Genomic DNA, 17,131 nt, shown 5'->3' on the forward strand with positions numbered 1-17,131 from the left:
CATGGATTTGCCCCATCTTTCCAGTTTGGGAGAGGGCCAGAGGAGTTGGGTAAAATTTTAGGACCTCAGGCAGCCCGGGTGGCTCAGCGGTTTGGTGCAGCCTTCAGCCCAGGGTGTAGTCCTGGAGACCCAGGATCGAGTCCCACTCCCTATATGGAGCATGCTTCTCCCTCTGCCTGTGTCTCTGCCTCTCTCTCTTTCTCTCTCTCTCTCTCTCTCTCTCCTGTGTCTCTGCCTCTCTCTCTGATGAATAAATAAATAAAATCTTAAAAAAAAAAGATTTTTTTTAAACCTTTAAAAAAATTTTTAAAAAATAGGTTCAGCATATAAACTCTGGACACACATATGACTTGGGTTTCTTTTTCTTCCTTAATACAAAAAGAAAAAAACCTATAGAAGAAAATCCCCAATCACAGAATGAAATCTACTTCGCTTTATAAAAAGTGTATCTCAAATTTTAATGCTCACCAATATACCTCTTAAGATATACACTATACAGTTTGGCATGCATCTATTTATTCAAAAATTATTTATTCTGTATTAGAATGATGTTGAATAAAACATATTCTTTGCCTTTAAGAACAGTAAGCTTAATAAACATTCTTTAAAATTTTAAAACAGAAAACAATAAGAAATCACCTATATATTTATATATATATGTATATATATATATATTACCTTAACAATTAGATAATACATTCTTTGAGGCAAGTTTGCTCAATAGAAAACAAAAAATAATAGAAATTACTCTCAAAGAATTGTATTGGTGACAATAAAGTCAACTTACATCAAATTAATTGTATTATTTATCTAACCATTTATATTTTGTTCTCTCCTGAGATCACTTTATTTTAACAGCATTTAATTTGCATTAAGATATATTCTGGGGACACCTGGGTGGCTCAGTGGTTGAGTGTCTGCCTTTAGCCCGGGGTGTGATCCTGGAGTCTGGGATCGAGTCCCATATCGGGCTCCCTGCATGGAGCCTGCTTTTCTCTCTGCCGATGTCTCTCTCTGCCGATGTCCCTCTTTTTCTCTCTGTGTCTCATGAATAAATAAATAAAATATTTTAAAAAAAAGATCTATTCTGAACCAGGGGATCCCTGGGTGGCTCAGCAGTTTAGCGCCTGTCTTAGGCCCAGGGCATGATCCTGGAGTCCTGGGATTGAGTCCCATGTGGGGCGCCCTGCAGGAACCTTCTCCCTCTGCCTGTGTCTCTGCCTCTCTCTCTCTGTGTGTGTCTCTCATGAAAAAATAAATAAAATCTTAAAAAACAAAAAAAAAAGATGGTTTTTGAACCAGAATAAACACTGGGAAAAGAATGTCTTCATTGAAATATCGCAAAGCAATAGGAACAAGTTCTGAGAAATTACAGCAAAAGGAAGCCCATGTGTTTATTTTCCTCTAGTTAGATCTTGACTGAGATCTAGAAGTAACATTTTTAAGAATCCTAACTATATGAGATGAACAACTAAATTTTTTTAAAAGCTGGATCTCTGTATTCTTTCTTGCCAAAAATATATCTCAGGTAGATCAGAAATTTAAACATAAATATATGACACCAGGGCAGCCCGGGTGGCTCAGCGGTTGAGCGCCTGCCTTCAGTCCAGGGCCTGATCCTGGAGACCCGGGATCGAGTCCCACGTCGGGCTCCCTGCATGGGGCCTGCTTCTCCCTCTGCCTGTGTCTCTGCCTCTCTCTCATGAATAAATAAATAAAATCTTTAAAAATATATATATATGACACTATAAATGTACCAGAAAAAAAGGTAAAATTTTTTATAGTCTTGCATCTTAGAAGTGTTTTCTAAATATGACAGCTATTTCAGAAGCCATAAATAAATGATAAAATATTTCCTATAAAAAATTTAAATTCTAAAGGGTAAACATTATTCTAAATAGAGTTGAAAGAAGAACAAGGAAGAATATGCCCAACAAATATGACATAAAAGACTTATTTAATAAATGAAGAACTGTTATAAAAATAAAAGCAGATGAAATCAAGGAGGGACTGGAAGATGGGGAGTCTATTTCCATTGCTTGCCCTCTAGTCTTTGATAAGGACAACTGACTTTTTCTACAACCTTAGGTAAAGCAGTGTGCAATCACTATTTCAAAGCAAGGCCCTTAGCTTTATTTAATCTTTCCAACAAAGTTGCTTATCTTAAGCTTTTCCTATACAGGAATTCCGGTGTTGCCACTAATAAAAAGGCTATCAACTCTATGGAATAATGGACAAAGAATATAAGCAATCTAAAATAACCCCATGTAAAGGTATTTAGCCCCACTTATAGTTACAGAAAGTTACACTAAAATAATAACACAATAACTTTTCCAGCTATCAAATGAGCAAAGAACAGAATGATTGACGATACCCTGTGCTTGAGGAAGTGAAGAAATGAGTACTCTAATTTACTGTTGGTGGGAATGTAAATCAAGTACAAATTTGGGAGCTGCATTATAGGTAAAGAATATATACATATATTTATATTCTTTGACCTAGCAGTTCCACTTCTAAGAATTGATCCTATAGATACATTTGCCCAAGTACCAAAGATTATATGTATTTTTTTCAAGGATGTTCACTGTAGCTTTGGATAATAGTAGAAAACTAAAAATAACCTAGGTTTACCAAAAGGATTCTGTTAAAAAAAAAAAATCCATGGAACATTGTTAAAACTATAGCTACTAAAGAGAGGCGAGAGTATATATACAGACTTAGATATCCAAAGTATTTTAAGTGAAAAAATACTTTTAGGAACAATGATCACATTTGTGTAAAACACTGTGTGTGTGGTGGGGGGAGAAGGCACATTTTAATTGATATACTTTTATACAATATGAATGTTTCACCACAAGAACTTAATAAAAAGTGTTTTTATCCTATGTACTTAAAATGCTTGAATATTATTTAAAACTACAAAACAGGGATCCCTGGGTGGCGCAGCGGTTTGGCGCCTGCCTTTGACCCAGGGCACGATCCTGGAGACCCGGGATCGAATCCCACGTGGGGCTCCCGGTGCATGGAGCCTGCTTCTCCCTCTGCCTGTGTCTCTGCCTCTCACTCTCTCTCTCTCTGTGACTATCATAAATAAATAAAAATTTATAAAAAAAAAAAACTACAAAACATGTTTGAAGTTTTCCAAAAAAATTAAATTATACTTGGAGGAAGAAACGTTGTTTTTTATGTCAAAGGAAAAGATCTGCCAACTTTAGTTTGACACTTTTTCATGTCCTGTTTACCAAACTAGAAACAAACACTGAATCATAATTAACTGATATAATTGGAAAGAAGTGCTACCCCAGGATGTCACCACTGCACAGTGGTGTACATTGATGGGAAAGTGCAAAAGAAGACTGCAGCCAGGAAGAAGTGGGTAGCATTTTAAGAAAGAAGAAAGAAAGAAAGAAAGAAAGAAAGAAAGAAAGAAAGAAAGAAAGAATAGAAAAACGAAAGAAGAAGCCTCCTGCATCCTCCTTCCTTCCCTTTCCTTCCTCCTCCTCCCTTTCCATCCCCTCCTACTCCCCCCCCCCCCTCCCCCCCCCCCCCTCCCTCCCCCCTCCCTCCCTCCTTCCCTCCTTTCCTCCCTCCCTCCCTCCCTCCCTCCCTCCTCCCTCTCTCTCTCTCTCTCCTCTCTCTCCTCCCTCCCCTCCCTCCCTCCCTCCCTCCCTCCCTCCCTCCCTCCCTCCCTCCTTCCTCCTAATATTAGCATTCATCAACATAAAACCCATTGAAATAACCCACTTCTTTTTTTAAATATATTTATTTATTTATCTTTAAGTAATCTCTACATCCAACGTGGGGCTCAAACTTAGAATCCTAGAGATCAAGAGTTTTATGCTCCACCAACTAAGTCAGCCAGGCACCCCTGAAATGACCCATTTCTTGTTAGTTTTCTTACTGATTTCGTTTTCTCATATGCAAGAGGAAGTAATAATCCCCAAATCAAAGTAATTATGTCTGGGAAATCTGAAACTATATGCTGTCTGTTTTTTATAAGCAATAAAGTCACATTAAAGTTCAGAACAAATAAACAATCAAGGGAACTTGCTCTCTTTGAGTTTACTAGGTTAAACCTTCATGCAATTTTCATCTCTGTAGACATTTTATGTACTACACAGTAGTCCATTAGAGCAACAAGTCTGGACCTCTCCTCTGAAAATAAGTTGGCTTGGCTTGTCGATCTTTTAAAAATGAAGGGAAAAAATTACAGTCTCTATTTTATTCATTCATTATATCCTTCCTTCCTTCATTATCCTATGCATCATTGATTGATTTTTTTTTTTTTTAAATCCATCTAGTGAATACTTTGTATGTTCAGCTCTGGGAATACAAAGTTAAAACACCATCCTCAGATGCAAAGATTTTGCAATCCAAAGGTAGTTAAGCAAGAAAAAGACAATGTAATACTTTGATACTAACCAAAGACTAAACGAGCCCAAAGAAGGGGTACCTAGTATAACTTGGAAGGCCAAGGAAGAATCCCTGGCAAAGGGACTGTCTGAACTAAATCCTGAAGGATGAAGGCAGTCCAGAGAGGGAGCAGTGTACAAAGTCATAGCAGTGAATGGAAAAAACACAACACATTTAGGGAACTGCTCATAGTTCAGTATGGTTGGCATAGTTCTAAGTTAGGAATGGTGGAATGACAAAGCCAGGGAAAGATGAGCAGGGATCAAGTACTAAGGGATTTTGTCTGCCATACAAACTAATCTGGAATTCATCCTAATGATTATGGGTTTTAAGCAAGAAGATATGATCAGAGTTGGGGTTTAGAAAAATCTCCTGGGCAGCAGTGTGAGGAAATAAAACTAAGTAGGAAATGTGAAGGGACAGAACAATATTTAAGGCAGGAAAATTAGTAAAGAAGCAGTTCCAATAACATAGAAAAGAAATGATGAGAACATATCAAACATAAAAACATGATGGTTTTTAGAGAACATATCAAATGGCAGATGAGGACACTGGGCCTTTGGTTGGGCCCTGAGGCCCTGGGAAGGACTCCAGAGTAGGTGGCTGGGGCAGTTTACAGAAGGCTTTGGCAGTGATGACCAGGCCCTTGGAAGCTTAAGACAGCCTGGTAGTTGGTATTCAAGCTGCTCAAGATGTGGAGGTTACATCCCTGGAGGAGATTTCTTTTCCTTGTCCACCAAGGAGTCTGCGACATTTTTAATTTTTTGATTTTATGCATGTTGTAGTATGTATCAGTACTTTATTCCTTTTTAAAAAATATTTTATTTATTTATTTATTCATGAGAGACACAGAGAGAGAGGCAGAGACATAGGCATAGGGAGAAGCAGGCTCCCCGAGGGAGGAGCCCCATGTGGGGTTTGATCCCCCAGACCCAAGGACCAGGCCCTGAGCCAAAACCAGACACTCAACCACTGAGCTACCCAGGCATCCCAGTACTTTATTCCTTTTTATTGCTGAGTATACTCCGTTGTATCACAGTACCACACTTTGCTTATCTACTCACCAGTTGATGGATATATGTCACTTAGCTTTTGTTGGTTTGGTTTTAACTTTTTAAAAAATGTAAGTATAGGTGACATGTCACTTGGCCTTTACTTCCACTTTTGCCTCTGAATGACACAGCATAATAAACTGACACTTTTCTCTCTGTGCTATCAATATGCCTATTGACAACTTCGGACAGTCTGGTGTATCATTTCCTCTAGGGGTGTGAAGCTAGGCTTTGCCAATTTTTTTTGGTGGAGGATTAAGTGATTTCTTGGTGATTGGTGAGAATAAAGACATTATAATTAGACCCACTCACTAGATCAGTGCATCATAAATATTTCCAAGCCATATACAACTTTGACAGGACATATACCTGCCACATGCCACAAAAAATGTACTCACACAACCCCAAGTTGTTGCCACTACAAAACAACAGTGCCACAAAACAGTAACAATGACAATGATGACCACCACAATAAACCTCCCAGTAAATAATGAGAAGAATGATGCTACTTTAGGGTCACCCAATGAGAAAAATTACATCAAAGTATCAAATGCCAAAATGAGAATAAAAATGTTATCCTGATGTAAATACTATCTGTATGCACTGATGCCTATGGACAATAAACAACCCTCTCAGTACATACTTTGAGAACTGTATGTATACCCTCAATGGTGTACTTGAAGGTAAGAACTATCATAAAATGAATATATGTCCCAAGATGTGATTTAATTTTGTATTTTTTGGGGTTTTTTTTTATTTTACTTTTTAATATGCAAAAGTAGATAAAGCAATGTTAAAAAGAAACCCAAATAGCCATTACACAGGCCCCAAAACCATCAACCCATGGCCTGTCCGCCCCACCCATAAATTAAATCTGCCCTTCTTCATATTATTTTGTAGCAAATCTCAGGCATCATATAATTTTACCCATAAATATTTAATCACACAAGTCCACAAGAGAATTCTTTTGTTAATAGCATAACCACAATACCACGATCACATCTCAAATATTTTAACAATAATTGCTTCATATACAATTTCCAGTTATTGTTTCTGTTGTTTGAACTTATAACTTCAAGCAATAAGCCCAGATGGCAAAATAAGCTCTGTCAGATAAGGACCTGGATAAGAGAAGCTCTGCGCGTGTCCTGATAGAACACACATGGTAGTGTTTCTTCTCTTTGCCAAGTGATCCTGTTGGGCTGGGGTTTAAGGAACTGAAGGGAATGCAAAAATAAGCTCATGAAAACGTATGCCATATGGACGTTAAAGGATTACTCTCCCCCTTTGGTTATGAAATGACTAACTATTTTCAGCTAAAATGTGTGGGATCTTTTTCAAAAAACGGAGTATCTTTCCCTCACCGAGCATATTGATTAGAGACATAATCTAGACTGTCTGGGAATAGTTTCTCTGTAGCTGAACAAATCACACCCCTCAATGCACTGTTTAATTTTAGATGCATCTTGTCACATTTATTTAAATGTTTTGGCTCTGGATTTTTTTCCCTTTAGGCATGCCTGATGTCCACATTTATAATTTAGCTGTCATCTTTCTCAAAGGCAGTGTGGGGCAATAGAAAAAGCAATTCTAGGTTTTGTCACATACAAGTTGAATGAACGTATACAAGTTACTTAACCTCTCTGAGCAAGAATTATTTTTCATTTGTTGACTAATGAGGATTTGTGAGGATCAAATGAGATAACGGATTTAGCACTGTGCCTGCATACAGTAGATAATCAAAAAATCATAGCTATTGTTAATAAAAGAGGATTTTTCTATAATAAAAATGTATAATTTATCAAAAGTTCCCCCCAAATAGCTCTTTAATCAGCATTATTAATTCTTACTGATGCCTAAACAAAACCATAATGCTATTATGCATGATCAGTTACTTAAGGAATAATGTTCCTTTCATCCCTGCCTTGAATGTAAACAAGTACTTAGAGTAACATAACTGTAACAAATAGACACTGTTAAGTCATTCTATTGTAAACCAATTTTTAAAAAATCAGGTCTATGTGCAATCATTTCTGTGTATTTTATATTCTCAGAATAAAATATCAAACTTTTCTGTTGGAAACTAACAGGAAAAAATGAGAAAAAAAAAACAAGAAAAGTTTCATTCTCTCATTTTAGCAACAATACAAAAAACTCCAAGTCATTAGGCTCTTTCCAACCCTAACACTGACTTGAGGTAAAAAATATGAGGAAACCAGAAAACTTCTATTTCTGTTCTTCCATGTGTAGGTTAGGCATGAGATAATTTATAGTAGAATATTAATAAAATAGGATGCTAGTTCAGCAAACAAATATATGCCCAATGTATGGTCATTAAAACCTTTATTATGGGATGCCTGGGTGGCTCAGTGGTTGAGCGTCTGCCTTCGGTTCAGGTTGTGATCCCGGGATCCAGGACCGAGTCCCGCATCGGGCTCCCTGCGAGGAGCCTGCTTCTCCCTTTGCCTGTGTCTCTGCTTCTCTCTCTCAGTCTATGTCTCTCATGAATAAATAAATAAATCTTTTTTAAAAAAACCTTTATTAAATATTTTAGTCAATTTTCTCTGCCTTTACAAGTTTAAATATTCTGTGAGAATGGATTCTGTAATTGATAGATCCTGCCATACCTCATAGTTAGCAATAAATTTTCATTATGTAGCTCTACAAAAATGAAGAGTGCGATAAATCAACTCAAATATGCCCTGACCTTACGACAGTTCCTGGTAGTATTCTCTAGTGAATTACTTCTCTTTCCCAAAAGGGGACACACCACCATAGTTCCAGCTCATTGTGAACTCTGCTTCATTTTTTGAAGCTTTATTACAATGTGTCATGAGCATTCATGAAACATGGCATGAAATATTCACTGAGAGATCAGCTCCAAAAGCACCACTGTGGTCAATCATGCAAGATGGATAGCTACGTACAAAATCTAAAGCCATTTCACATTTGCCTTGCCAACTGGCTACAAGGTGAGTTGGGAGCTGTTTAGGTGGTCATCTTTCCACGCCATTGTCATCCATTCAAAAAACTACCAAAGTTGGGACGACTGGGTGGCTCAGTCAGTTAACTGTCCAACTCTTGATTTTGTCTCAGATCATGATCTCAGGGTCGTGGAATCAAGCTCTGCACTCAGCATAGTCTGCTCGAGATTCTCTCTCCCACACCCTCTGCACTCCCACCCTCTCTCTCTCTTTCTCCCCTAAACAAACAAACAACGCCCACCCCCCACCAAACTACCAGAGCCTTCTCCATACTCAGTGTTAACTAGATACTGCTCTGCAAAATCCCTGCTCTCAGAAAGAAGGCGCAGTAAATAAGGGACTTTTAGTAATAAGTGTTAGTTACTTATTATTAATTCAGAACCTACTATAGCCAGATGATCTGTTAGGTACTAGGGACACAACAGCAATCTAAACAAACAAAAATATTTTAATGTGCTATAATGTGCACAGAATGCCATGGAGGCCCAGATAAAGAAGATCTAGACAGACTGAGAAACCAGGGGTCAGGGAAAGCTTTGCAGAGTAGGTGATACTTCAGCAAAGTTTGGAAAGACAAAGACCAAAGATGCTAGATAAGAAAGGCATTCTAGGCACAATATGGGAAGGGTGAAGCAGCAAGATATGTTTGGAAAACTTCTGGTAGGTAGTTGGATATAGTTTGATATAGCTTCTGCTTTATCCGAAAACTGCAGAACATCATTGAAAGATTGCAAGCAAAGAGTGTTATGATTGTATTTGCATTTTAGAGTGCTTGCTCCGCCTGCAGTACAGACAACTGTGGAGAGGACAGAGACCAATTAAGCAGATATTGTTATAATCCTGATTGCAAAATAGGAATGGAATAGATAAAGTTTATACTATATTATAAAACTTTGCAACTGATTAGGATAGGAAAAGATTGAATGAGGGGCTAGGCAACCTCTAAATCTCTAGCTATAAAGGCAACAACTGGAGTCACTGGTTCTAATGAAAACTTCATCAATCACACTGAAGAGTTGTTTTTTTTTTTAAAGATTTTATTTATTTATTCATGAGAGACGGGGGGGCGGGGGTAGAGACACAGGCAGAGGGAGAAGCAGGCTCCATGCAGGGAGCCCCATGCAAGACTTGATTCCAGGTCTCCAGGATCAAGCCCTGGGCTGAAGGCAGCGCTAAACTACTGAGCCACCTGGGTTGCCCTACACTGAAGAGTTTTTACAGTGCATTCAAGAAACCTAAGATTAGGTCACCTTCCCAGCCACTCTGGACCCAACATTGGTCTCTTAAGTTAAAGAAAGTGAGTTATTCCTGAACTAGGTAATTGTTAGCTTTGATGAGGATTTTGATGACTAAGAGTGAATGGTTTATCAATGTGGATTCAAGAGCTAGTTATTATCTCCATTTTGCTGACATAACCTGCAGAAGTAATTGAAAAATAAAGGTACCTTATGACAGCTGCAATTCTTTTTTTTTTTTTTTTAAGATTTTATTTATTTATTTGACAGAGAGAGCACATGATGGGGGAGTGGCAAGCAGAGGAAGAAGCAGGCTCCCCACTGAGGAGAGAAACTGACATGGGGCTCTGGGGTTCGATCCCAGGACCCTAGATCATGACCTGAGCCGAAGGCAGATGCTTAACTGACTGAGCCACCCAGGCACCCCCAACAGCTGTAATTCTGATTAAGTCTTGTACATTAGAAAAACCTAATTCGGAGGCACTAATATAATTAGAACTATAAAGCCCTTCTGACCATGTAACTTCAGTTGATTATATCAGACATTAAATATTTTTCTAACATAGTGTCTGAAAAAAAGAGCTCTAAATTATGATCAATGCCTTATTACATTTTTATTGTTAGTAAACATAAACTTTTGTCTTCTCCCACATGGGGAACATTTTAAAGGTAATTTACTGCATGTATATTATTATTTCTTAATTAACAGTCATCATTTTTCTCATGGACTCACAATACCTTGTAAATTGGTTTCTCACCACCAATCTCAATCCCCTCCATTTCACCCTGGTCTGTCCCACTTTAAAAGAAGTGAACACAGGAGCACCAGGGTGGCTCTGTCAGCTGAGCGTCCCACTCATGATTTCAGCTCAGGTCATGATCCAAGGTCCTAAGATCTAGTCCTGCATTGAGCTCCCAGCTCATATAGAAAAAAAAGAAGTGAACACAAATTGATCAAACTGAACACAAATTTGGTATCGTCTTTCCCTTGCTTAACATATTTTGAATGGTGACTAATAATTACAGCATAAAGTCCAAACTCCCCAGCATATCAGTAAGGGGCTTAATGACTTGGACCCACCACTTCTTTCCAGTTGAAAGCGACCCCTCTAGCCTTACCAAATTTCTTATAAACTCTTGCCACATGCAGTTGTCTCGACCTGGAATGCCCCTTCTGTCGCTCAACTGGAAAACTGCCACTGGGTTTCTAGATAGGTCATGTGTTGTGTTCCACCTTCCTTGTAAAAATTTCAGGTTAACCCCCAGTCTCTGCCTTTAAAGTACCATGTTCATCCAAGCATTAGCCTTTATCAACAGTTTTAAAAGTTTGTCTGTAAATGTGACTATAAGCTCCTGAAGCTAGTAATTTTGTTTTATATTTGTACTTCCAGTGCCTAACAAAGCACAGCCTGAATTCAAGAATGGATGAATGGATACCTCCCTGAAGCAGCTGCAAATATTCTGTTGGCAATTGATTGGTTCCCTTCCTCTGTTCTCCTTTAATACTTTCTCTATATTTCCAGAATAGTACTTACCACTTTATATGTCCATCTCCCTGGTATAGTCTGTGAGTAGAGACCATTATTTCCTTTTCTTATAGTTTCTGAATCTGACATATAATATGCCCTCAATAAATAAAGGAATGAAAAACTTGAAAGTATGCTTCTCAAACTTGTGGGTGGCACTATATCTAATATGTTTAATGCCAGACTTTTGATTAAAAAAGACCTGGATTTTTGTTTTTAATGATATGGAAACACTGGAAAGATGGACCAAAACTAGCCAAATTAAAGCTAATAGAAAGAGGTATAAAGCTCCACATTTCGGTATACGTTAGGTTTTCATTTCCAAGGTGAGAGAGAACTGAATCAATTGTATGATGTGACCGAAAATAAAATACAGAAACTCACTGTTAGAAACTAATCAGTCACAGTAGCTGGAGCAAGAGAGTTGAGCCTTGTCATACTATGAACTTTTCATACATATATTGGATGTTGTATAATGTATGGGCCACATTAACAAAATAGAAAAATTCCAGAAGTGGGTAAATGGACTCATAAGTGGCCTGAAAACTATGAAACGAAGAACAGTTAGAAGAATAGGAATGCCTGGTTTGGGAAAAAAGAAGCAGGGAGAGCAGAGGAGACAATGTAGTGTTAGCTCAAAGGATGAAGATCCCAGTTCAACCTACTTTTGATTATTAGTGCCTGTACACTGAGGCCCGCGTTTAATGGAGTTACCTGAGATCAGCTGGCTAATAGAGCTAGGACTTAACTCTGGTCCATTATACCAAGCTGCTGGAAGAGTTGGACTCTCCCTCCCTTCTTCTCTCCCTCTCTTCATCCCTCCCTCTCTTCCTTTATTCTTTTCTTTCTGTCTTTCTTTTTAAAGACTTACATTTGTTTATTTTGAGAGGGGGACTGTAGAGGGAGAGGGAGAGGGAGAGGGAGAGAGAGTCTTAAGTGGACGCCACACTGAGCATGGAGCCTGAGGCAGGACTTGATCTCATGACTCTGAGATCATGACCTGAGGTGAAACCAAGAGTCAGACGTTTAACCAACTGTGCCACTTAGGCACCCCAAGTTGGGCTTCTTTAAAATGATTATCCTTGGGATCCCTGTGTGGCTCAGCGGTTTAGCGCCGCCTTCGGCCCGGGGAGTGATCCTGGAGGCCTGGGATCGAGTCCCGCGTCGGGTTCCCTGCATGGAGCCTGCTTCTCTCTCTCTCCCTCTGTGTCTCTCATGAATGAATAAATAAAATTAAACAACAACCACCCCCCCCAAAAAAAAGCCCCACCTTGTGAAGTAGAAGTTAACAGATAAGAAAATGGACAAGAAGTATTAGAAACTTGACAGAAGGTGGTTGAAGAAAACAGAATTTGAACCCGAGTGAAGGGTTCATCTACTCTCACCCTGTTAAGCAAAATGCTTCATCCTTTCCCACTCTGCCTTCCTTGTCACAATTCCAACGTCACTCTCTTACCTCTGGCAACTTGCTTTCAAGAAGATCACTGATCGGTAAATCCTACAGTGAATGACACTAACCTTTTGCCTTGTACAGCCTTAACTCTTACTACAGAAAGAACTTATCCACACCGGTCAGGTAGACGTACTGGGGATGAGCAGGTCCCTTCCTCTTCCTGCAGTTTCAGAGACAAGGGGGTAACCTATCCGACTAACCCCCGTTTCCACGGGCAATTTCAGCGGAAGGAAAGTGGAGCAGTGAAATGACGAACTTGTAAACAGTCCATATTATAATAATTCCGATTTTGTGCCCATACTGGCAATAGAAAGATCAACTAAATTTTCTCGGAGGGCACAGCTCCTCGGTTTCAGGGTAAACAGAAACCCTCGGTTCAGTGTTCCTTCCTTAAACCACCCTGTCTCCTCCTCCATAGATCCGTAGGTACTCCTTTCACTGCTTTCTCTTGGATTAAAATGAGAACTTTGAGCGCAGTGACCACACGCGAAGTTCCTCTGAGCTTCAGTTCGCACAGGTAAGAAAAGAACGCCTGTTGTCAGTACTTCCTGTGAAGCATAAACCATACGCAAAACACCTGGCACAACAAATTTCACCTGGAGACTACACAAATCAGTTTGGAGGCTTTTTTCTTTTTCTTTTTGGAGGATTTTTTCCTGCGCTCACTGGCCTCCACGTCAAGACCGGAGACTGAACAGCACCCGCGCGATGGAAGCCTCCGCCCCAGGTGCTACTTGAGGGGGCGTGGCCAGCAGGAAGGACCCCCCCGTTAGCCCCGCCCCACTCGGGCGCCCGGCGCGCCTGATCGCTTTATTCACCCCCCACACCCACCCCCCACACCCACCGCCCTCACGCTGATCCGCAGCCGCCCGTGTCTCTTCTTCCTTAGTACCGGAGACGGGGACGCCTGCGAAGATTTGGATCCGAGGAGGAGTGAGGCACATCCTGGGACAGCCCGGGCCCGGCGCGCCGCCGCAACTCGAGGCCCCCGCCGTCGCCACGCCCGTGTGCCGTCGGCCCGGGCTCGCCCCTCGAGAGCCGAAGCTGGTGGGCCCGGTGTCGCGCTCCCGTGCTGACGGTTGCCTTTATTACCATGCCGCTGTATGAAGGCCTAGGGAGCGGCGGGGAGAAAACGGCAGTCGTGATAGACCTGGGAGAGGCTTTTACCAAGTGAGTGGCGGCGACGCTGGCTCCCACGGTCGTGCCAAGGGGAGGGCGGGTGGTCGGGGCCCGGCCGGGGTTGTCCTCCCGGGCTCGCCGGGCAGGTTACCACATCTCCACTATTTCCTCCAGCACCTCCTCGAATTACCGCCCTTACTGTTTATTTTCAACGAGGACGATACGAATCCCGAGGATCCGGTTCTGACTCCTGGAGAGGCCCAGGCGGCTTCGGGAGAATTGTCTTCTCCGCTGCCCCGGGTCGTCACCCCACACCGAACGGATCCTTTGGTGTCATCCACGCAGGGGATGACAGCGATGGTTTAGACCTTTATCCTGGGCTCGTTTGCTTAGAAAGGTGACAACCGAACTATAACGTAAATATTTGTTGAACGGAGCGTCTGTTGGTACTGGGAATTGAAGTGTAAGACAGAGCCATTGCTCCTCGCCTGGAGTAGGAAGTCAGATTAGAGAGACTGAACACATAAAGAGGTGAAGAGGAGGTAAGACTCGAGATCCTTTGTTGCCCCGGCCCCGAACTCTTAGATTACGGAATTTGACATGTTTGAAAAGGCAACTTTTATTTTTTTTTAAAGGTTTTACTTATTTACTCATGAGAGACAGAGACAGAGAGGCAGAGACACAGGCAGAGGGAGAAGCAGGCTCCATGCAGGGAGCCCGATGTGGGACTCGATCCCGGGGCTCCAGGATCATGCCCTGGGCCGAAGGCAGGCACCAAACCGCTGAGCCACCCAGGGATCCCCGAAAAGGCAACTTTTAAACACTAGAGTAGTGGTTTTCAGTCTTTTGGATGGCATAATCTCTTTGATGACAGAAAGAAAGCCTTAGATAACACAAAGCTTAAAATATTTGCACACGGTGTCGGAGGTTGGCGGATGATCACAGTGGCGCTTGGACATCAGGTGGCAAGCCCTTGTATGGATTGGGGTTGAGAGGAAAGTAACAGCCTGAATTACCTCTTCTGTAGATTCTTGAAATAGAAGTGTCTGAGAATCGTCAATCTGAACATTGCCTAGTATACAGTAGGTATTTAATAATAATTTGCTGAATAAGTGCTCAGAACCATCTATTGAAGTATTGGACCTCAGCTGCTCCAGAATTGGATTAAAAGTAGTTCTTGGTCCATGATGTTCTCTTACTGTTCAATGCAAGATCCTCCCTTATTTATGTTTTCCTTTTTTTTTTTTAACTTTTTAAAAAAATTATATTTATTTATTCATGAGAGACACAGAGAGAGAGGCAGAGACTCAGGCAGAGGGAGAAGCAGGCTCCATGCAGGGAACCTGAGGTGAGACTCGATCCTGGGTCTCCAGGATCAGGCCCTGGACTGAAGGCCCTGCCTAACCGCTGAGCCATCCGGGCTGCCCTGTTTTTTTTGTTTTAAATGTGTATTTTAATAGCATAATAAATATCTTAGGGCTGACACCCAAAGATAATTACTCTGGCTGGGAAGAAATGAGAAGCAGAAACTTACTATATGGGGCACCTGGGTGGCTCAGCTGGTTAAGTGTCCACCCTTTGTCTCAGGGCATGATCTCAGGATCCTGGGATAGAGCCCTTGTTGGGCTCCCTCACCCTCTCTGCCTGCCGCTCCTCCTTCTTGTGGTCTCCCTCATTCTCTGTCAAATTAATTAATTAACTAAATTAAATAAAAAGAAAGTTACCATATAGAAAGACGATTATTGACAAATCAAGAGGAGGATGATAAGATGAATTTATGAAGTAAAAGAAAGGAGTTGAAGTCAACCAGTGGGTTGCATCCTGGGGAATTTGAGGAGCACTGCTGCAAGTAAACATGGAGATGTGACTTGTAGAAGATAGAGCTATTTAGGAAAGGAGAGCGGTACTGAAAACTAGGCAGGACAAGGAGAGATCATGATAAGACTAAACTTACATGGTGATTATGCTTAGTAACATTTTTAGAAAAGTTTTGTTTTATTAACATGAAACATATGTACAAATACCTAAATAGAAGAATCATGTTTTAAAGGATGGAATATTATGCAGTTTTTAAAATCATAATGAAGACTCTAATGTGGGCAGAAGCTTATTGTATGAAGTTTATGACATATGGAACAGTGTGATTATGTCAAATATGCATTTTGTAAAAAACAAAAACAAAAGGAAGCATATCAGTTTGGAAGCTAATAATGTTAGAGTGATGGAATTACGAATAACTCATGATTTAAATGAAATCATACAATGTAATACAAATCCAGAGTTGTAGAGATGTATAGCCTAAAATCAGGTAAAATTTAAAACTGTAAAAAAAGTACATGCTGATCTGAAATGATATACTGGTTTATTTCAGTATCACTAATTTGAAACCATTTTTTTACCTGAAATACACAATTATGAATATAGATGTATTAATTTTTTTCTCAGTTTCTTTGTCCCTTTGAATACGTTAGAGATGTTTCCATATATATGTTTTGTGACTAATGCTTTGAAACAAATCCAGAAAAACTTGTTTCTGTGACAAATACATAGAAAAAAATGTTATAACTTGAATATTTCAATTTTCTCTTTATTTGCAGGTGTGGATTTGCTGGAGAAACTGGTCCAAGATGCATTATTCCTAGTGTGATAAAAAGAGCTGGCTTGCCTAAGGTATTTATTTATTTTTTAACAGTTTAGCAAAACAAATGCTGTGAAACATTTTTTTTTAAATTTTATTTATTTATTCATGAGAGACAGAGAGAGGGAGAGAGGCAGAGACATAGAGACACAGGCAGAGGGAGAAGTAGGCTCCACGCAGGGAGCCGGACGTGGATCCTGGGTCTCCAGTATCACACCCTGGGCTGAAGGTGGAGCTAAACCGCTGAGCCACCAGGGCTGCCCTGTAAAACTTTCTTTTATATATATATATATTTTTTTATTGGAGTTCAATTTGCCAACATATAGCATAACACCCAGTGCTCATCCTGCCAAGTGCCTCCCTCAGTGCCCATCACCCAGTCACCCAACCCCCCGCCCACCTCCCTTTCCACTACCCCTTGTTTGTTTCCCAGAGTTAGATGTCTCTCATGTTTTGTCACCCTTACTGATACTTTTACTCATTTTCTCTCCTTTCCCCTTTATTCCCTTTCACTATTTTTTATATTCCCCAAATGAATGAGACCATATAACGTTTGTCCTTCTCTGATTGACTTATTTCACTCAACATAATACCCTCCAGTTTCATCCATGTCGAAGCAAATGGTGGGTATTTGTCGTTTCTTTTATCTTTCTTTTTTTTTTTTTTTAAGATTTTATTTATTCATAGAGACAGAGAGAGGCAGAGACACAG

At 40.3% G+C, this 17,131-nt stretch overlaps 2 protein-coding genes across 3 annotated transcripts in view; one reads left to right on the plus strand and one right to left on the minus strand.

Annotated features, from left to right (window-relative positions):
• ARMH4 (armadillo like helical domain containing 4) overlaps positions 1–13,394 on the minus strand; it is a 164,513-nt gene extending 151,119 nt beyond the window's left edge. For both annotated transcript variants that reach the window (XM_038544816.1, XM_038544814.1), the window contains exon 1: positions 12,729–13,394. The gene's annotated coding sequence lies outside the window, so the exon portion shown is untranslated. The remainder of the gene's footprint in view (positions 1–12,728) is intronic.
• A 248-nt stretch (positions 13,395–13,642) lies between these two features.
• The window catches only part of ACTR10 (actin related protein 10), a 32,332-nt gene continuing 28,843 nt past the window's right edge, over positions 13,643–17,131 (plus strand). Inside the window, exons 1-2 of the mRNA XM_038544823.1 lie at positions 13,643–13,833; positions 16,380–16,452. Coding sequence (XP_038400751.1) covers positions 13,757–13,833; positions 16,380–16,452 — 150 coding nt within the window. The 5' untranslated portion in view covers positions 13,643–13,756. The remainder of the gene's footprint in view (positions 13,834–16,379; positions 16,453–17,131) is intronic.

This window comes from Canis lupus, chromosome 8 (assembly GCF_011100685.1).
Source record: "Canis lupus familiaris isolate Mischka breed German Shepherd chromosome 8, alternate assembly UU_Cfam_GSD_1.0, whole genome shotgun sequence".
NCBI classification, from domain to species: Eukaryota; Metazoa; Chordata; class Mammalia; order Carnivora; family Canidae; genus Canis; species Canis lupus.